Genomic DNA, 22,207 nt, shown 5'->3' on the forward strand with positions numbered 1-22,207 from the left:
TGTAATTAGAGAGTTGTTATTAATAATGTTTTAATGTTTTTGTGGTAAGGTATGACTTGTCCCACTTCTCAAGAATGGGCGATTTCTTTTCTCTGCTCTTCTCTGTGACAGAGGCATTGGTTTGTGAACAGTGAATATTTACACAGTATACAGACTCCCCAGCTAAAAACAACGGATCCTGCAGAACAAACAGTTCGCGTAGCTGCGCAGTCTCTCTCACCACTGCACCGGGAATGAAAAATCTAGCCAAGGGTTAAAATTCCTCATATACACACATTTCACAATATAACACACATCGATTTAGAGTTGCTGCGGTGCCTCAAATTCATGGAAAAGCCCAACATTTAAAAGTCAAAACGTCCAATGGCACACAGAAGGCAGACCATGTTAACTTTGATGGCTGGCAGACAGTCCAGGGCTGGAGGAGGGATGTTTTAATTTTAGGCAGCAGTGAAAGAGGCCGGTGAGACTTTTACACACATAATTGCACACTAGATCATCCTATCATTAGGTTGCCTGCCCCCCCTCCTCTCAGGCTTGTCCCTGAAGCAGATGTAGAGGTGAGGAGGGGGGAGGAGGATGCATTTGTCTTCAGAACTCCTCATGAACATTTCTGGCGTAATCCATGAGCTTGCTGCCCGTGAAGTATTCGCTGTACTTGAGAATCTCGTCCAGCTCCAGATTATGATTCTGGTTTTCATCTGCGACGGCAATCATCTGCCGGGCCTCGTTCAAAGCGTTGTGCTCATTCATCGGGTCCATGTACTCCTGCAGCCACATGAGAAAATACACCAGAAGAAGAAGGCTGATGGCACAGATCAAAAACGAATTATGTGTTTTATAAATCTTTGTTGTCAGTCTACTAAAATATTTTAAGTTGCTCAACAGAGTAGTTAAAAGGTCAGTTTATCCGAAAGTCAAAATAACATATTTTCCTTCTAGATTGTTCTGGTACAAGTTGCAGAGTTTGGCAGATATCGGATGTCTTCTCTGCCTTCTCTCGAATACAATGGAACTAGATGCTGCTCGAGGTGGCTTGAGGTGGTCAAAGCACAATAAAATGCATTTGAAAAACTCAACATCAGTGTCTCTTTCCAGAAATCTTGACCCAATACTCAAGATAATCCACAGACCTTGTTGTGAGCAGTTTCACATAGGAACTACTTTCTTTCTACTGAACTACAATCACCAACTGTTTCACCACATAGAAAGAATCGTGCATCTACTCGTGGACTATTCACACCAGAACAATCCAGATGGATAAACTGCTCTACAGGTAAGAGGAAAATTATGTATTTTTGGTTTTGGGGTGAACTGTGCAACAAATATTAAGTATCAAAAAAAGAATATCATATCAACAAAAATATGAGGAAAGGGACTTCTCACCTCTAGTTCCTCCATGGTTACAATGCCGTCACGGTCTGCATCAATAACCTCCTCAAACTCCTTCTTCCTCTCTTTAACCCAGTCGTCATCGATGTCCTGAGCCTGCTGGTTCTCCACGGTGCCCACAGGTAAAGAGATGAACTCTGACAGTGTCAGTTTCTTATCACCATCCTGGTCTAAAAGCAGAGCACAATGAACATGTGATTTTTCCCTTGTATCTGTTGAATACATTCTCATAATGGGCCTCATCATCACATCACATAGGGCACAAAATGTACCATCTTAACATTAAATATACACATCCTCAATAATTATTACAAAAAAAGATGAGATATTTACTGATAGAGAACAGATTAAGTGCTGCTTGTCACAATGATCTTATGGGGATGTAATGGTGTTTTGTCAAAGATGCAAACTAGAGCTGAAACAATAGGTTGATTAATAGATTGGGGAAAAAATCATCAGCAACAGCTCTGCTGATTGTGTAAATCATTTTTGAAGGAAAATTTCAACCTCTTTGGGTTTGAGCTGTTTTTCAGACAAAAACAATCAATTCAAAGATGCCACTGAATAAAGGATAATGACAATAATTGTTAGTTGCAGCCCTCAAGTGTACAATATAACTTTGACTTCATATCACTTTCTACTCTTTGTCTGTGGCAAACAAGTGGCAATAACTCCTCCTCTGCAGAACTTGTCTGTGCTGACATGATTCGAAAGTGAGTAGGAAGTAGGAAGATTTTTACACCACCAACTAACCTGTTTAATACCAAATGAGCCACACTAAGTTTCGATATTTACATGCACATCAAACCAGGTCAAATGATCTGACAAACAAAACTCTTTCTGCATGTAAACACAGAAGACAATGATATTTAAAAACTACGTGCATGTTTTCTGCCACAGCATGTTGAAACGTTTGCCGCCTGAGTCCGTTTGCTCCAGTGCTATTTTAGCCAATCTTCCAAATATTTCCAGTGACAAGAGCATCTCACCCTTGAGAGCGTCGGACAGGCCTGCAGTTCTTGTGAGTCGGCTGAAGCACTTTTAACCTCTTCCTTCAACTATATGGATGCATTTTGGTTTTACAGCCTGCAACTTTACTGTCTTAGTTCATTCTCAGCGCTCTCATAACACATTCTGAACCCAGAACTCCAGGTGTTGCCTTTAGGCCGACGTTTCAGGATGCCAAATTTCAGACTAAACTGGTACAAAAATTAATTCATTCCATCCTCCATCAAAATATTTAATAGCAACAAGTAACAGAATTTTATGATTTTTAGATATTGCACTCTGATTATTTATTATCTAGTTTGATCATAGTTGGTTTAATTATTCCCTATAAACACAGTATGTCCCTGCAACACTTCAATTGTGACGAATCATTTGTGATTTTAGAACATCATTGCTTTTACAATGTTACCATTAGTTGTTGCTACTTTGTTGAAATGTTACAATGTAACATGTATTCTGTAGTATTTCTGCAGCATCTGTTCAATGTCCTCTGTATGACGTTTCTTGTACTTTATATAATGTTGCTGCAACACTGCTAAAACATCCTAACATCTCCAAATAGTGGTGAAACACTGGGACAACATACAGACAACATTCTAAGTAAAGTGAAAGTGGAATTTCACTTGGTAGGTTCCTACAAAGTCACATGTTGCAAAAGTTATGTTACAACTACACTCCTGCAATGACTTTGTGTTAGTAGGGTTGTGTCTCTTTACCTTCCTTATTTTAAAGAACTACTGTTGAACACTGAACATGTGAATTTAAGCGTGTTTATGTACAGTGTCTGTATGTATGACCTATGTTTTATGCATATACTGCATGTGATGTTGTAGGACAATAAAATATACCTAATCTGAGCAATATACTTCACAAACAAGGTTAGCGAAGTGCCGGTGAACCTTGGATTGTAGATTTTAGCAACTAAGGAGACAGATATTTGCCTCAGGAGTTTTGATGGAGAGCCAATAAGAAGTAACAAGAGAGTCAATATTGGACTTACAGTCATCGCACAGCCAGAATATGACTCTTAATGCTAATGCCGCTCTGTACATGGATGTGTAAATAAGCTGCTGTTTGCTCACAAGTTTGCTGAAGATCATAACATGTCAGTGTGGTGTTAAGATAGATTAAAGAAGACAGATATTTCAGATATTGGGTGAGTAAGTAAAATGTACCTAAGTCTCGCACAATCTCCTTGACCATGTATTTGAGCATGCCTCTGCTGTGCTCAGGATGCAGGAAGGACAGGAACTCCTGCTCATTCAGCAGCTGGTCAGCTGGGGGGTTGTCAGCCTGAAACCAGCGGTCCTTCAGGCTTTCCAAAACCTCCTGAGCTGCAACGATGAAGATAAGAAAGATTTAACCTAGTAGTGTTGTTGCTGAGACACATTTTAATTACATATCTGCAGCACACAGTCCAAAATATTCTTGGAAATATTAGTTTTGTACTTACTTTCCTCATCCAGTTTCAGATCTTCATTATTCTTTATTTTCTCAGCAATTTCCTTCTCATTGAAACCTTTGCTGGCCAGAAATTTGACTCTGTATTCATCCCACGTCACGTGACCTATAGACAAAACACGAATTGGGAATTTTAGTATCAGCTGAACAGGAAATATTAATTAGTTTCTGACCTTTACAGCACAGTGTTGCAACATGACCCACACAGGCCATGAGCCTGACAGGACTTGAAAGCAGACCGTGTGGTTTGAATTTTAAGCAAATGTGTTTTTCTGCACATGCACTCTCTCACCGTCGCCGTCTGGGTCTACAGCACGGAAACTGTTCTTGTTCTCCACCATGGCCTCCTGAAAGTGCTCCTCCGTCTTCTCCATAATCCAGCGCTGCATCTCTTTGGCGCTCACACTCCTGTCCTTGTTGAAATCAACTCTGTGAGGAGAGAGAATTTAAAAAAGAAATGAGCTGCTAATTTAGTGTGAGTTATTGACCATTAACACTGTCACTGCTCCATTAAACCTCTAATTTTATACCATTAGCTGTAACAACCCACGTGGTATTTTAACTGTCTGGCTCATGTCCAATCTAGCACTTTTGTTTAAACCTGACAGGCAGTCAACCCTTTATCACTGACACTTCTTTACCATTTAAGGTAAAACAAGTGAAGAATAGTGAGGATTTATCAAGTGCATTTCTTCCTAGAAAATGACATTTATCAAGTCAAAGAGAGGGATTAGTTTAAAAGTATGCAGCGTCATTTCCTCTGTCATTATTCCCTGAAATAACAATGGCACACTGCCTTTTTAACTGTATACTGTGCTCACTGGTGGAATGGATACTGTACTTGATATTTCTATTTCAACAGACTTCTACTCAAATACATTTCAGAGGGACATATTATGCTTTGTTGTACTTTTTTTTTATTCCACAGTTACTTGAAAGCTGTTACTGCTGACTTTAAAAATCATAAGTTTACATATAATTCAGGTGAAGAACTTTTAAAACATGATGCATTGTGAAAAAACTAAACCACCCAGTAGTACAGAAAACATTTACCTTAAACAATTAAACAAAATCAGCGAGCTTTTTGATAAGTTGATTAATTGTTTTGAGCTATTTCTCATGACAATCAGATACTTTTCTTTGTCTTAAATTGCAGTAAACAGAATATTTTTGAGGTCTGGACTGTTGGTCAGAGAAAATAAGACATCTGAAGGTGTCACTTCAAGCTCTGTTTAATTGTGGCTAGAGTATAAAATAAATCAAATGATCAAGAGATCAAGAGAATAACCATCATGAAAATAAACATTTGCTGCAGCTCCACATAAAATAATTCAAAATTAGCTTCACCTCAACCACCTACAAGGGGGAAATGGAGCTTAAACATTACAGGGTTTCTGCAGGTTTCGACGAAGTAAATTTAATACTTTTTGGGACCATTTTAAGACCATTCTGAATGCAATTTAATACATGTTCTCAAGCCAGGTCTCATTGAACTTGCACTTACCTATATTAGATAACAGTAATGTTAACAGAAACTATTTTAACTTATTATTTTTAGGAGTAGCTGTTTGTTTTGTTGAGGAGTTAGCCCAGACACCACATAGATAAACACTAGCTGGGCTCTGATAAATTCTGGTCGGGCTACACAGTCAAGAACCTGAATACTTCCTCTATAGTTGACTTTTCAGAGAAATATTTGCATAGCTAGCACAGTTTTTTTTTCCAAAGTTAGAGCATTCTTTCTCTCAGTACACTGGTTCTCTTACATATTGGCTCATGCTTGTTTTTAGGTGAGTCTTTTTTTTCCTCTAGCTGGATTCTGCCCTCAAAAAGAGGAAAATGACTCGAAGAAAATAATACTGAGGTTAAAATACTCAGTTCATGTTCTCATCCTGTGTGTTCTGCAGTATCACGTTGTTGGGACACACCCAAAGTTTATCTAACACACCTTCAACTTCTCATAACAGTGATGAGCTATCAGTTATTATAGTGATCACAGCATGTTGTATATTTTTTGGTTACACCTCTAGACTAGCCTACATCAGATGCTGATCAGATGTTTAGCATTTCAAGTCCTGCATCCCCACCCAGACTTGTTCTGGTGGCATCTCAAGAATCTGATCAGCAGCGGTACTCAAACATGTCGCACAGGAATGCTGGAACACCTGGCTGAGATAGACAAAATGATTAAAAACTTGTCTTACTTGGTGAAAATATCAATGAGCTTCTTCCTGTTCCTCCTTGGCTCTGAATCCTCTTCAAACTCCTCCATCTCTTTGCCCAGGAACACCTCCTGATGGAAGTCCTTATTGAGGTGGCCATCCATCTCCATCTTCACCCCGTTCAGGTGGTCCGGGGGAAGAATCTCGTTCTCATCCTTGCTTGGTGGGGACTTGTCCTTAGAGGATGACATGTTGGCTGGCCGTGCATGCACATCGATGGTTTGGAGCAGGATACAGAAAAGCAGAGTCACAGCTAGGAGGTTTCTGCACCACAGTTTTCTCTGAACAGCCATGACTGCCTATAGAAGGGTAAATGTAAAAGCAAAGGTTAGTTATGTGCGCTGAAAGTGAACTACAAGTAATGTCTGATTTTTTATTTTTTTGTTGTTTTCTTTTAACCATTGATGTTTAAAGGGACAGTAAACCCCAAAATCAAAAATATATATTTATCCCATGACCTGTAGTGCTGTTTATCCATCTAGTTTTTTTGCTGTTGGTTGCAGAGTTATCATTTATGATTTATTGTCTGTAGAGATGTCAGCCTTCTATGTCTGCCTTTCACGTCATGTTCAGGGGCTGCACAAAATGTTTTTGCACTTTGGCCGTAATTTGAGGATCCCTGTGTAAGGTGAGTCAGGCTGTGTATTGGCAAGAATGTGGAGATAAGATACCTAATATGACACAGGCATTTTGATTCAATATATTGTGATATACTGCAGTATTGTAAGCACAGTAAAATACTGCTATTTTTATACCTAATTTTAAACTGTCATAGCTTAAAGAACACACCACTGCATAAGCACATTCATCAAATTTGAATTCAAATGGTTTCCTTTTAAATGATAACTGAAGATTCTCAGTCATCCAGGTCATGGTGTTCATAGAAAAGGTCATCATAGGCAACTGGACTTGGTAGAGTTCTTGAATACGTTTTGTCTCTCATCCAAGAGGCTTCTTTAGTTCTGAAGTCCAGCTGCCAAACTTTTGTATTTACAGCACAAAAATAACCACTGCCAGGAATTTTTGCATGTATCACCATAATACAGTATCACCAAACATGCTATTGCAATACTTAACATTATCATTATTTTCTTACACCCCTAAAGGTGAGTAGTTGTAAATCGTTACGAGCGTCTTTCACATTCCTACTGCTGCTGGAAACAGGCTTAATGAGTTCAGTGAGACTGAACCAAAACAGTAATGATGCAAACATAACAAAACAAAAACAATAAGCTGAAAAATGCTAAAACACTAAAGAGACTTGAGTAGCTGTATTTTTTTTAACTTCCACCCTGGGTTATGTGAGCTAACTCCTAAAATAAAGGTACCAACCTAAGCCTGGGTGATATAATGATAACTACTGATGATGTAAGCCATCACTGGGAACATGTTGTGTATTCTAAAATATGGAAGTCTGTTACATTATTGCTGGGTGATATGACAAAATCAAATATCACGATCTTTTTTTTTTTCCCCCAAATACCTAAATATTGCTACCGCAACAATATTTTAGGGATGATGATTATTGGTGCTTTCACAAAATATTAAAACAATGTGCTTTTTTATCAGTAATGTAGACGTAATGGCTAAGTGGCAAATATTACAATAGCCAGAACAGAAATTACATCACTTTACTGTAATTCAGCCTTTAAACCAAGAAAAGACAACACCTGCGCCATATCACGATATAACTATATATCTAACTATATATCGATATATTGCCCATCCCTATACAGACACAAACTATCAAAGATAATGTTGGTACACATCATCACTTGCAGATACTACTGCCTCATCTTTAATGCGGCGTTCACGTCCAATGGGATTTTCTGTACAACACACCCACCGGACCCTCACGGAAAATCCCGTTTACGTCAACCGTTCTCTGTACTTACACGACTTCAGATACGAGAAATTCACGAGGATGCAATAATCCTGAGAATATTGTAGGATCAGAACAGCTAGTGTCAACAAAAACCTTTAACAACCAGGAATTCGCAAATATGGGCGGTCAAATCAAAACAAACGCACGTTAATCCACACCGACTATCAAACACAGTAAAAGGCAGGTTCACAGGCAATTTCAACATCGTAAAACAAACGTGAAGTAACGAGATGTGATCTGATACATAAGGTTATGACCAAGACTTCACTGTCACACCTTTACATCGCTATTTATTTATGTTAATCTAACTATGCTCACATTACCCACTTTATCGTAATTTACCGGCAGTAATTAGTCTAACGCTATGTGCTTATAAGGCCACAGTTTCTTAAAGTAAATAACAGTTAGCTCGCGAGCCTCGTCACGTCATTCGAATTATTTGACACCGCAGTTGACTGTGCTAGCTAAGTGGCTAACACAAGCAGGCTAATAATACATTAACGCTATAGGTTAGCGCCGGTGGGTGTCAGTAAATAGTCTAAATATAAGTGGTGAAAGAAGACGATGCTCTCAGAGAACGACCTACCGTCCGAGCACGACACTGTGGAGAAGTTCAGGCGAGTTTGGAAATGAGAGACGACTAGCTGCCGCAGTATAAGTACCAGGCAGCTGACTAGCTAATGGTAGCTGGACTTCCCACTATTACAGACCTGCGGTGTTTCAAGTCAGGCAAGCTGTCAGATTCCAGTTCCTGTACACGTGGCTCTCCCACAACAACACCCACTCCAGGCTGTGGGACGGCTCTGTCTGAAAACACCACAGAAGAAAGACGGGACGACGGGAAAACCCCTGACGATGTTCCAGTTAGCGTTAATTCACACAACCTGTCAGTTACTGGTTGCTGGCTAGCAGCTAGGCTAACCTGGCTATGATGAATTATGTTAAGGTAACAACACGCACATGTTAGACTTCCGGTCAGCACTTTCAAAGTAAGATTCATACTGAAGCTCTGTGGGCAACCAGGGGTGTATCCAAAGGATAACATTGACAAAGGGTTGATGGAAACATTTTGGAGTTGCACAACTAATTTGAAAACAAGGGAATTCTGATTTGACAGACTAAACTGTGGAGTGCACAAATTTTTATTGCTTCTGAAAGGGGGGGCATGCCAGAAAAATGTTTAGGAATCAGTGCCTCACAGGTGCTTTATTCTATCAGTCCAGTAGTTAATGACTTTATCAATGAATTTATCCCTAATCACATCTAGGGATGTAACAAAACCAAAAACTGATGGTATTTTAAATTATACAGTAAAAAGTCTGTGTTAAATAATATTAAAAAAAACAAAGAAAATGATGACTTGAATTTAAAAAGTACTTTTTAAAATAATACATTTGATGTGTGCAGCATTTTTTGTTTGTATAAATCATTCTTACTTTTAACTTAAAATGCTGCTTTTCTTTTATTGGAAATATGAAGCAAAATGAAATGGAAGTAGCCAGCTGTGTTTATACAACTGTAAAACAGAAACACTGCAGCAGTCACTTAAAGTCCAGTTACAAAATAAAAATAACAAAATAAAGTAGTTAACTATATAATATCATGGTAGATATTTTCACTGCTCGGTACAGACAGTATTGAGACATTTTCTTTATTGTGATATTGTGATATTTAATGTATTGTTACATCCTATTGTTTTTTTTATGTGTTTTTTTTTTTACTTTGTGCTTTTTAAAAATACCAATGTATTGGGATCATAGTGGACTCCAGTCCAAAAGACCCAATTCTGCCAATGAACTTTTAATAGATGATCCTACTTTAAAGTATCATATACTACCAATAGGGATTTTGTCATTTTGAAGAAGACGGACACAGATGCAGCAGACACACATTTCCTCATGTGGTCTGTCTTTTTTATAGACAGGATATGGAAATTAACTGTAACTTCCGAGTTCTGTTCTTTTCTTCAGAGTACATTAATTACACAACTAAAAAGTTACAAGAAAGAAATATGTTAACACTTTCCTGTGAAATAGAAAAAAAGTGTGGGTAAATGTTAAGCTTAAATAGTTAGCTAGAGTAATAAATGGTTGATGAGGGACAAAGTAGGGCATTGATGCACAAAAAGCACACATGAAAACATGGTCGTCTTGTTTGAAAAAAAAAAACATTGCCCAATTTCCTGTTTTGTTGTGTTTCCCTCTGGCCAGCTTGACTGTTGGCTGCTGCAGTGTTTTCAGACAGATGAGCCAGCGGATACAGGAACTAGTATGGCACCAGAATGGAGCCATACTGGAAAGGTACTGGTTAGGCATTTGTAATGCAAGCTTCTGCCTCTGGGTGGCACTGTGTTAAAATGTAATAACAGCAAGTCGACCAGTCAAACAGTCTCAAAGTTTAAGTTGTGAAGTTAAAAAAAAATCTGGTAGGCACTCATGGTCTAACATGTTATTTATCCTAATAAGAGTATGAGAGGGCTGGATACCTTTTAGACAAATGAGCTGATTGTAGGAACACAGACACTGACAATTTGTTCACATCATATGTTATTTACTGAAACCTGCAATTTACACTACTTGAAATACAAATATTAACTTCAAATCTTTTTCTAAAAGGGCATCCAAGAAAAGTGAGACATTTTACTGAACATCAAAATGGAATAAAACAAATTTGGCTTGCACTGTACATGGCAAAGTCAGGATTCCTTGGAGGTTTTCAAGCAGCAGATTACACAAGATAATGCCTTAAGGTCCCAAAAAGTGCATTTATATTTCTTGCTTGGATCTAAACACAGGGCTTTGGTAGAGTAGGCTAATATTGAGCCAAAATGACAGACACTCTCAGACAGATACACGACTTTATACACACAGCCAACTTGTCTGCCAAAGAACCTCTTCAGCTTGAGCATTTCATCTATGAGATAAAACAGAGCTGAATAAGCCAGTAAGGTTGCCAATAGAGGCAAGGGAGAGGAGAGACAGGGAGAGGGAGTGGAGGGAGAGGGGGAGAAAGAGAAGCGGGAGGGAGAAAGGGTGATGATAAAACTCCACTCTGAGCCCTCCTGTAAGCTCAGTCAGAGCAAACGAGCAACTGAGACCAGAGGGACAGGGAGAGCAACGGACCTACTACACAACAAATCACAGCTCTCTGATGTGAAAGTTGCACGTGGCCTTGGACTTGACTTGTTGGGAGAGTTAGAAGGGAGCACCTGAGTTATATCAGGCAGAGGCAGAAGAGCTACCTGTGAACTTTTATGTTTTCTGATATCTGTGAGGAACAAGAAGGAAGGCGGCTGGGCAAAGATCGAAACTGGACCTCATCCATCTCCTGTTGGGCTGCATCTCCGCTGGTACGTGCCGTGCGGACAGACAGATTGATTTGAACGCCGAACTGCATCTTTTGATGAAAGCCCAACTCTTGTGGATCTTGCAGCTTTTCCAGCCACCGCACAACTTTGCTGGAGACTGGATCCACTGCTCAGTGTGAGAAACAGCAGGAGAGCGCGGGGGGAAAGAGGGAATATTGCCATCCATCTCTAGCCCACCCTCAGCTTCGGACGCCCCTCCTCTCTGCTGCCTCTTCTTTTGCCCCCTGTACCCCCCCCCCTCTTCTACACCTCACCCCCCAACAGAGCAGAAAGCGTGAAAAATCTCACTAATGGGTTTATTTGCTGTCAGATCTGCGCCGATCTGTCATTCCCGTGGACCATTCTGCTTGACACATTTCATAGTTGAGTAAGCCTCCTGGCTTTCTGGCTAGAGTTAACAGTGCCCCTGCAACGTTGTGCTGGCTGAGAGCTCATCAAGAAGGGGAGCAACGGCGGCAGCAGTCAGTCTGACAGTCTCTTGGACAGGGAGTCCCTGAAGCTGCATTCCTCTGGTCTCCTTCTACCCCGTTAGGACTTTGTGTCTGTGAGCCTTGTGGGCATCCTCAGCTTCTGTCTGGTCCTTGGCACAAGATTCAGGTTGTTTCTGCAGGGACTCTGGTGCTGATTGAAAACCAGTGTGAAGATGTGGTGTGGGGCTGGGCCTCTGGCAGTGGTGGCTGCAGTGTTTTGGACTCAGTGTGTCCTTCTGGATGGGGTGGATGCCAAGAAAGAGAGAAAGAGGCCAAAGGAGACCACCCCACAACACACAGAGACCTACAACGCTACTCTGTCCAACAGTGAAGAGGTCGGTGGAAGCATCAAGGTAGTGACTAAAACTCTCTAATGTAACAATTAAATGCATACATTTTAAATTGTCTGTAGGTGTCTTTCACACTGGGGGCACGCCAGTTTTCTCCCCATCACTTTAAAGCCAGTAATTCAATTTAGCTTCCAGCTTACAGCACACTTTGCCTTTTTTCCAACTATTGATACTCTCTCACCTGCTGCTTTATACCAATTAAAGCCAGCAATTCAGTTCAGCATCAGCTTTTCAAGAATCTTTAAAAAGTTCTACAACTTTCATAGATTATTGACATTATTGAACTTTAAAATCCATCAGTACAATTTAGTTTCAGCTTTTCAACATCCAGAATTCACAGTGCAATTTTTAGTGAAGCTGACTTTTCTAGTTGGTTAAAATATTCTGAAAAATTGCTTGTACCAAGAAATGTTAACTTAATCTAAAGGTAAAGTCGAGTTATTATCTTTAGCTTACATTGTTAACATTATTCCTTCAGTTGTTTCTGTTTTGTCATATTTTAGGGCACTGAGTTTGGATGTTGTTATCACTCAGTTGACTGGCATGAGCTGGCGCTTTCTACAGTAGATGTGATACTGGCATTGTACAATTGATTGGCATGGTGTGGAAGATGTGATGTAATGAATCCCTGTTAGCCCACTTATGCTGTTGATGTTATTTTGCATTTTATGCTGAGTATTTTTGTATTGTCGCCTCTGTAGTAGGCTAGCCTTGGCTAAGTCCTTTGAATGCGCTGTTATGAACTTGTTTTCCCCAATTTGCTGTAATTATCTGCTTTGACCTCATAATAACCCTCCTTTATATTGCAAAAATCGCATATGTTTAAATCCATTTAAAAAGTTTTTTTCATAATTTTCCATCACAAAGTGATGCCCTCATACCTGTCACATGTCCTTATGATAATATTGCATATATAAAAGCAGTGGTGCACATTAAAGTTTGAAGTCAGCCTGCAGATATGTAAGATATGTGCAGTTTTCTTGTCAGCACAGGCAATATGCAGGGCAGATAAATTGTGGCAAAGGTAAAAACTAGGACAGGACAGGTGTGCCCCTCTGGGTCAAGCCTCAGACAGTGAGACGGACCAAAATGTGTGAAACACTAAATGGATGAGTTCCAGAGGTATGCCAGGAATGTGGACATCTAAAGGCTGATCAATGCATCAATTAGTGCGCGCTGCGGGTGTCTGTCACCAATTTTCCAGACTATGTGAACAAATCAGGATGGAGTGAACTTTCATGTATTTGGCAGAAGGAGATAAGTTATGTATACACCTTGTCTCTGCAGCAGGAAATGAAGTTATAAACACAATAACTGAAAAATAAAACATTTAGAGTTTAGAGAGAATTGTTACTATGACAACAAGTGGAAAATACTGAAGAACCAGCGTTGTTTTCATTAGAAACGCACTCCTCCAACAGAGCTGCATTACAGTGGTGTGATTCCATTTTCAGGAGCAACAGTTGGCCCTTGACTCTGTTATTTATTGGTTTATTGCTGGTGTTGCATATTTGCGAGGCTTTTCCAACAGGCTATTTGTTTTGCTTTCAGCCCACCCATTATGTTGGCATTCTCATATAACTCTCACTGCCCTATATACCAGCCTTCAGCTCCTACCAGCAGCCAGCAGCCTCTGGAATCCTAACCGTAACCTTCACCACGTTTTTTTCCCCCCACGAAACCGAGCAGTGAGGTCTCCTTTGTATCTTTAAGAACACATTGTAGGTGGTTGCGGCCTGGCGGTGTTTATTTGACTTGGTTTGCCCTGTAAAAGCAGAGGCTATGAAGGATGACCTTGTGTCAACCCTCAAGCCTGCTGAAGATTGCACCCCACCGGGATCTCACTCCTCTGAGTCGACCCAGACTGTTTCCCCTGAGGTCCCTCACAGGCCTGCTGCCATGATGTAACTCCTGGGAAAGTTAGGTGGGCAGATATTTAAAGACCTATGGCGATGTTGTTCCCAGCCCATTGATTCTGTCATTCACAGGCCTAGTCTGACTCCGCTGTGTCTGGGACATCCGATAGGGGCGGTGCGGCCCCGAAAACTGGGGCAGCATGCCGTGTAAGCCCCTCACAAAGCCCCATAGAAAGGGTCCTGAAAGAGAACACCTCGGCGAGGATTAGCCCCCTGTGCCTCCCTCTCTAACATTCTTTTCATCTCATCTCCCACAATCAGAAGGTAATGACATAATCACTCTTAAGACTCAGTGTTATGCCAGATAGTGTCTTTGCCAAACATTGTCACCTCTGATGAGAACCTGAGCTTTAAGCTTGACATCTGTGGAAGTGGTTGTACTCAAGGTCGCATTTGTTGGTGCCACCCCATCCAGGTTTCTGTATAAGAAAAAAAAAATGCCACACACCATGAAAAGTGGTTTCTTTTCTTGGGTAGTTTGTAAGTTTATCCTATTACACATCTGTTAGGTCCCAGAGAAAACAACATGTCCATTGGAGCCGTCTTGGCAAGAAATTTGTGTTCTCAAACAAGCCAAACATTTACACTCCACATTTACATGTTTTTCCCTTGTGCCCAGTGGAAACAGTGGAAACAGTTCTTATGATGGCATTCACTTTTCTATCTGACCAATCCCGTGTGTGGGCTGTTGGCAGCGTGCAGTCGTACACTGCATTCCTCGGGAGATTTTCCATTTGAAAGTGATCACAATAGTGAGGTGTGGAGTTGTGCTGTGAGAGGAATTTTTTTAATGAGATGATAACTGAAGCACATTTCAAACAACTCTGATCTCTGTGAATCATCACGTCGTACAATTTTAGAGCCGAATGTCAAAGGTGCATGTATGTGTGAGTCTCATTGCGCTCCACTCTGAAGATGAGAGGAATCTGTCATTGTCGAGAGCAGCGAGGGATCTGTGATGGCTGTAATTGAGGGAGTCAAGTCAAACATCACGCCTGGTGTGTTGAGTAATGGCTGGGTTTAGCCCGAGGCGAGGGTTTTTGTTTCCTCTCTCTCATCCCCAGTGATGATTAATGCAGCAGTGTGTGGGACCTTTTGGATCAACCTTCACATAAGAGACAAGACCGAGTCCCACAGGGAACAGCGCCACTGTGGGAGCACACACATTTCATGCACTGCTTGATGGTGTGAACTACCTGTAGTCTGTCTTGCATGATAGTGAACTTATCAGATAATTGAAACGATTACACTTTAACACACATAAATATTCAAATTACCTAATGAAGTTAGCTGAAACTGAGTGAAAAAGAAACAAATAATAAACAGCGTTTTATCATTACATCTGAAATCTGAAAGTAAAATAAACCACAGTGTTGTATTTTCACCACACAGACATGGTGGGACTGTTTTATTTGGATTTTATTTCATTTAATAGCTTCAGATTGATGCCAGGTTTATAGAAATCCCTTAATCTTGGCTGATTCTTATCATGTGCTGGTCATGTTCCTGAAACCATGATTTCAGAATTATTGCTACACTTAACAGTACATTGGTCAACTATGGCTCCAAGTACAACTATACACAACTATAGTGATGATTAGGCGACATAGGGCGGTCATTTTATTTTGTTATTGACAATGGAGGATGGATGGTATTTCAGATTTATCCTGTATCTGCATGTGATGTGCTATAAAGTACACTTAAAGAAAATCACAATAATTCTGCACTAGAGATGACATTAGTATTTCATGATAAAATTTCCTCTGCAGCAGTCAGATTAAAGGAGAGGAAAAACAATTATATTTACTGTCAGCGGAGTAGTTTGACATTTTGGGAAATAAATACGCTCATTCACTTTCTTGCCAAGAGTTAGATGAGATACCACTCTCTTATCTGTAAAAAAAATGAAGCTACAGCCAGTAGATGGAAACAGCTAGCCTGGCTCTGTCCAAATGTAACAAATATGGGATAAATGTAATGTTTTTACACTTTGGTTTTTTGGTCTCGACAGAGCCAGGCTAGCTTTTTCCCTGTTTTCAGTTTTTATGCCAAGCTAAGCTAACTGTCTGCTGCTAGCAGACATGTGAGTGGTGTCAGTTTTCTCATCTCTTGGCAATAAAGCAAAGAAGCGTTTCCCCCAAAATGTGGTACTGTTCCTTTTGGCATCTATCATATGTTTCTGATTTTTTTCTTTTTTTTTTAGGAAACATGCGTACATACTCTTACCTGTAACAACAACAACAACAAAAAAGTGTTGGCAAGATGTTAGGTTAGCTTAGCATAAGATTGGAATCTGGGGCAAACATCTGGCCTGGCTCTGTCCAAAGGTAACAAAATCCAGGGTGTTAAATTCAGTAAACCTGATGTTTTTGTATTTTTTTTTTTGTACGGCTTAAACAAACAATATATAATGCCTTAATTTCTGGGCTATAGATTTGACATTTGATGGATTTTGTTACCTTCAGACAGCTAGCTGTTTCCCCTTTTTCCATTTTTTTATGCTAAGCTAACAGTCTCCTGCTAGCTTCATATTCACTGTACAGACACAAAAGTGGTATAAATGCTCTTGTCTAACTCTTAGCAAGAAAGTGTTTTTTTTTTGTTTTTTTTTTGCAAAATGTCAAACTATTCTGTTCAAAGTAAATTTAATTGTTGTTTTGGCGTCCATTATACATTTCAAAAATGTCAGTGTCAGTCAGCTGAAATAGTCAAAGTGATGAGGATGAACGTAGTATAAACATATAAAGAATCAGAAAGTCAAGGTTGGGTGGCAAACACAGGACTTTCACACAGGAGACCTGAGTTTAGTCCCCTTGTGAGACCAATAGTCAATGTTTTTGTTTCAGGAATTAGTCTAGTCCAAACCGCAGTCCTTTTCTAAACCTAACCAAGAACTTTTGGTGCCTAAACCTAGCCAAGATCTTTATTTTGAAAGTGTAACCAGACATTATATATGTATTATTGGTTGACTGTGGAATGAGAAAGATGGTGGACAATACATTAGTTTGAAAGTTGTGCTGAGTGTCAAGAACAAAATGGAAAATTCACATCTATGAACACAAGAAGATTAAATTTCGGGACAGTTTCATGAACTGCCGTGAGACTTTCTTGAATGTTCTCGTTGTGCACTTATCATATTTCTCCAACTACTTGTAAGTTGTAACCCAACACGGCGGGGGCAAATTAGTTGCATAATAAAAGTAAGAAAATAAAATTGACCCATTTACAAGATTTACTTATGTAACGTAATGTAGAGGCACAAATTAATCATATAAAAGGAGGAGGAGGATCTAATGACTTCTTACCTGAAATGTTCTGCCTACAGTCAAACCATGGGGCAAACCTGTTTACCTTTTCAACAGCTCATTTTACCTACCACAGGGAAAATGAGCACTCACTCCAATTTCAAAGCTATAATTCATACTCAAAACAGATGTGACACATCGCTCAAGGTTTCTTTGCCTTTTTATATCAAGAGGAAGCCAAGGTTGTCTCTGGTGATTTCTTAAGCATAAACACAAATTTTACTCACTTTCTCTCACACATAATAAATGCGTACACGCCTTTGTTGGGTCAACAGTGAAGATAAAAATCAGGCCACATTATAAGAAGCATGTTCAACTGTATCATTATATAATAACTGTGTTTCATTTACTCTTTCAAATGGTGTTGCTTCAACATTTGTTGAACTAATAGCAACATCCTCATGGTGTGATAGAGTAATTATGCTTTGCACATGGTACTTGCCAATTGAGTAATAACACAGTGAGCAGGGAACAGAGTCAACATTGCATGCCTAACTGTATTTAGCTCTTCAGCGATAAATCCTCAAGGCAATCTGTTTCTGTGAAGTGCAGCGGTGGGGAACACGGGGGTGGATGCATGACGACTGGGATGCACGCAGGTTAGCAGGATCCCCTTCGTCCCACACAGCCTGGGGATCCCTGCCTCCCGGGGAGGGATCGGCCCGGCGTTAGGCCCGTCCACCCATGCATGGATGACTGCACAGGGAGCAGTATGGGGATGTAAAAACAAGGGATTATAGAAGGCTCTCCATCATCCTGTCCAACCTTTAAACCTGCCTGTGCAACATTTTTTTATCGGTGGCAAAAAAGTTTCATGTTGTCAGTGTGTATGAGCAGGCAGAAAAACAGATAACACACAAAAGAAAACAAGATAAGTTCGACTGTACACATGGAAGAATTCAGGAGCTGCCTGCGATGGAGTAGAGTTTCAGTATCTGGTTGCAGCCCCAGAGACATGTTTTAACAGTTGTGTTTGTGTTTTTGGTGGCATGCTGCCCCAGGGAAATATTTTCCCATTTTATTGCTTCAAATAAATTCAACCTAATTTTCCCCAAACTACATGACAAACACACTTAAAGCAGCGCACATAGAAGCATTATTCAAGCAGACCCAGATCATTCTTTTCTGGGTAATAAAACCGCATAAGGCTTCTGTGAATGATCAACAATTATTACAACTGATTCATTAATTGATCCAAAAACTTCAAACTCACTGTGCTGTAGGTTAATAAAACAAACTTGGTTCACTTTTATTGTGTGCCATGGGTCCTGGGCAGGATCCATGGTGGGGAGTTAATGAGATATTTATTCAAAAACTGTGCTTAAGTTGAAGTATTTGTACTTTACTCCAGTATTTCCACCCTAAATTTCAACTCCCTTAAATTCAAAAGGCAGCTAAAGTACTTTTAACACCATTACAGTTGTGTGACATCTACAGTTGTACAACTAGCTTATACAAGACAATACAATGTTAGAGATTAATCCAGTGTTAACAAATATTCTGGCTTGTGACTCTTTAAAAAAGCAGTGTCTAGTTGGAGCTCCTTAACATGAGTTCTTAGCAGCTCCACCAAAGACATTTCCCCTCTGAATTTCTCAGTGGGTTTCATTTTAATAAGTTTTCAAAGTCAAACGAGGTACAATTATACAATATTTCACAACAAAACAAACATTAGAGAGAAGGCCAAATAATTACTACAAATATGTGCAGCAGAACTTTGTTTTTTCTTTTCTCTACCCTATTAATCATCTCATGACCCCTCAAATTTATCATGCGACCCTTTGGTGGGGCCTGACCTCCAAACTGTTGGACTAGGCTACCTAACAGTATGGAAAGACGTTAGAGGCGTAGTTTGACATTTTGGGCAATCTGCTTATTTGCTTTGTGGCAGAAAGTTTGTTCCAATTGTAACAAAATCAGCAGCACCTTTAAACCTCACTGATTAGCATGTTATATCTTGTTTGTTTAATCTGTACAAAGACCAAAGAGTGAAAATCTTAATGGAGGTTTATGTGCTGGACTATTTCTTTGCTGGTTGTGGTTATGGTCGTGTCTTGAAGGGAACTCTAGATTTACAAAACTCTCACACATGCACACTTTATTCAGCACATTAGCGCTCAGTGACCCTGTGTTAGACTCAGTTGACTTATTATTTTAAGTTTTTCAAAAAATTATTTTCAGTTTTCAGGCACAGTTTGGTTAGGTTTAGGCACAAAAACTGTCAAGGTAGGTTTGGGAGGTTTGGGTACCAAACTTCTTGGGTAGGGTTAGAAAAATATCATGATTTATGGTTAAAATAGACCTTTTCACAAAGTAAAAAAAGACTTCTGGCAATCACAAGGATGCATTGTCAAGACAATGGGAACTAGCCAATCATAGTACAAACCCAAACCCAAATCTAGGGTTCCCTTCTTGACACACCGTGTGGTCACTTCCCGAAGTCCCTGGCTATCATTTACAAAATAAACATCATGCTGTTCATTAGGAAAATGTATACTGAGGCCATAAATATGAGAAGCAGCATTATTTTCTCATAAGCTTACATACAGGCTCTTTTCTTTTTGCAGCCAGTGGAGTCTACCTCTACTGAGAATGCAGGTATACTTTAAGTACATTTAAAATTATTGTGTTGGCACTTTTACTTAGTAGGATGTGAATACTTCTTCCAAACTCTGGACACAATGCATCCCATTCTTCAGATCTGAGCCCCAGTCATGTGTCATGATTTAGAGCCATCAATGAGGATAAACACTGTCTAGAAGATTTAAAGTTTCTTACCTTTAGACATAAAACTTGACACATTCAGTCCATGCTGGAAAGGCGTGCGCTCACACCTGCTGACAGACGAGGCCACTTTGAGGCACTCACACATCAGCGATGATCAAAGCCGGAGCCCTGGTGTTCTTCATCAGCTCTCAGACTGATACCTGGATCCGCTCCCTCCCCACTTTGTTTCACGAGTTGTACGTGCTGATACAGAGGTACGCCTGGGAATCCATAGTTTACTTTACGCCACAGTCAATAGCAGCGAGTGAGAGATTGAACACCTCTGACAGGTTTTTCTGTGTCATCAAGCAATATGGTTTTCATGTCTGCATGTGTGGAGTCTTTGATGTTCTGAGACGAGACAGAGACTCACCTGCATACAATGAATCAGATTTTTTTTTGGCAAGTTGTGTGAGCCATGCCAGCTGTCACTATAAAGTGTATGTCATGCTCTGACAATGCAGACGCGTAGAATAAAAACACAATCTGTTTAAGGGAAAGAGTTGAGCATTCCGTAAGCTGATGATTAAATTATTTATACAATGATTTGCTGTTATTTTTTCAGCTCAGAAATGAAGGTAATAATTACCTTGGTCATAGCCTTTCTTCACTGAGCACAGAAAATCCTTGAGGGCAAGATTTTAATGGTTTAATTACAATGGCGTGTGTTAAAGACGATAACAAGTATGGCTGATTTCCTGGCAATGATATGCTGTCTTTTTTATTATTATGTAGGGAATGGCTAAGATGTGTAATTATAAGTCACATGTGTGGGCCAACATGCACTGCTTCGTATCTCTGGAAAGGCAAGACAATGATCTATGACACTGATATAAACAGAAGAAGAAATGTGAGGCTTTGACTTTTTTTGGAATTAGTGTCCGCTGGCTCTCATAATTGGGAGGGTGTCTTTTACATATCGTTCTGAGCTGCCTAAAAGTGTCTGAGGTGATGATTCACAGTTTTACAATCGATTCCAGTGGAAATATACTCAAACTGCCACAGGCAGGGAATACTAGTACAACCCCCAGTCATCAACATGTTAATATTTGTTGGAGCTTATAGAACTGGCATGTTAAGGAAAATTTCATGTCTGTATGGAAAATATGAAGCTATAGCCAGTAGCTGGTTAGCTTAGCTTAACGTAAAGTCTGGAAACAGCTAATCAGGCTCTGTTCAAAGGTCTTTCTTTTAGCAGTGTGTACTGGGCCATATTGAAAGACCGCAACTCAGCTGATGTCCCGTTGTACATTTCTGTCACTGTAATGCAAATTACGTTTTTGAAAACACAGATAACCCCAGACTCCCTTTGAAAAATCCCAATATATTGAGAATTGTTGAGTGTGAAAAAGCTTTGTGAAATGCTGTCTATGACAAATTCTTTGTTATTTAGGTCTTCTTGTAAATTTGGCAAATGATGTACATGAAGCTATTGCTTTTGTGTTTTGCAAACGTGTTTATTTGCATTCAGAGTGGAGAGCAGGGAATTCAGTTGTGCCTTCATGTAAACTCAGCATTAAGTTGTTACTTTCTTCGTAAAAAACATTGTGTTTCTGTTAAGGGCAAACAGGACAGAAGCTCTGTGGTGGGCTGGGACCACTGACATAAATAAAGATGGATGCAGCATCTCCACCTCTTCCCACTGCACAAAAATGAAGCCAGAATATCCCAGATATGAGGGCTGCCATCTTACGCTGGTGACGTCATTTAGAGTCTGCGCAGTAGACTGAAACGCAGCAGAGCCCAGCTGTCAATCATGGCATGAAACCACCTTTCTATACCATCAAATAACAAATTAAACCAAACTGATCAGACAGTGAACACGTGGGAACTAACAAAGTGACCATTTCATCCTGCCTGAAAACAGCAAGCCAAAACCAAGCACCGCCCAACCTGCAGCACTTCATACAGCACCAACCGCGTGTTTGTTGATTTGGTGATGCCTGATGCATCCTGGTCCATTTCCATCACTGCATTCATCAGGTGGCCAGAAGTCCAAATAAAAGATAATGTTGCTTTGTCACTGCTGTATGTGTACAAGTGTGTACAACTTACAAGTTGTGTT

At 39.9% G+C, this 22,207-nt stretch overlaps 2 protein-coding genes across 5 annotated transcripts in view; one reads left to right on the forward strand and one right to left on the reverse strand.

Annotated features, from left to right (window-relative positions):
• Positions 1-8,855, reverse strand: sdf4 (stromal cell derived factor 4). Of its 2 annotated transcripts, none has more exons than XM_084720345.1 (7): positions 8,555-8,855; positions 6,066-6,382; positions 4,154-4,290; positions 3,854-3,967; positions 3,576-3,734; positions 1,387-1,562; positions 1-768 (listed from the first exon to the last, which is right to left on the reverse strand). In XM_084720345.1, the coding sequence occupies exons 2-7, from the start codon at positions 6,374-6,376 to the stop codon at positions 592-594; spliced, it is 1,074 nt and encodes a 357-aa protein (XP_084576471.1). In that variant the 5' UTR covers positions 6,377-6,382; positions 8,555-8,855; the 3' UTR covers positions 1-591. The 2 variants fall into 2 exon arrangements, with proteins under 2 accessions (XP_084576471.1, XP_084576472.1); XM_084720346.1 differs by having other exon boundaries at positions 8,679-8,838.
• The window catches only part of c1qtnf12 (C1q and TNF related 12), a 23,606-nt gene continuing 10,207 nt past the window's right edge, over positions 8,809-22,207 (forward strand). Inside the window, exons 1-2 of one of the 3 annotated variants that reach the window (XM_084720349.1) lie at positions 8,809-8,914; positions 10,179-10,268. In XM_084720349.1, coding sequence (XP_084576475.1) covers positions 8,897-8,914; positions 10,179-10,268 — 108 coding nt within the window. In that variant the 5' untranslated portion in view covers positions 8,809-8,896. Of the gene's footprint in view, positions 8,915-10,178; positions 10,269-11,012; positions 12,159-22,207 lie in introns of those variants that run through there. The other 2 variants (XM_084720348.1, XM_084720347.1) reach the window with 2 other exon arrangements.

The sequence above is a fragment of the Lutjanus erythropterus genome, chromosome 6 (genome assembly GCF_056507025.1).
Source record: "Lutjanus erythropterus isolate fLutEry1 chromosome 6, fLutEry1.hap2, whole genome shotgun sequence".
In the NCBI taxonomy this organism is placed as follows: Eukaryota; Metazoa; Chordata; class Actinopteri; order Lutjaniformes; family Lutjanidae; genus Lutjanus; species Lutjanus erythropterus.

Bases quoted from the DNA above. Each gene is read 5' to 3' on its own strand.
- sdf4 (XM_084720345.1), bottom strand. From the start codon at position 6,376: ATGGCTGTTCAGAGAAAACTGTGGTGCAGAAACCTCCTAGCTGTGACT. The intron at 4,291-6,065 runs GTAAGACAAGTT...CTCTCCTCACAG, and splicing joins CTCATTGATATTTTCACCAA to AGTTGATTTCAACAAGGACA. The intron at 3,968-4,153 runs GTGAGAGAGTGC...TTTTGTCTATAG, and splicing joins TGTAGACCCAGACGGCGACG to GTCACGTGACGTGGGATGAA.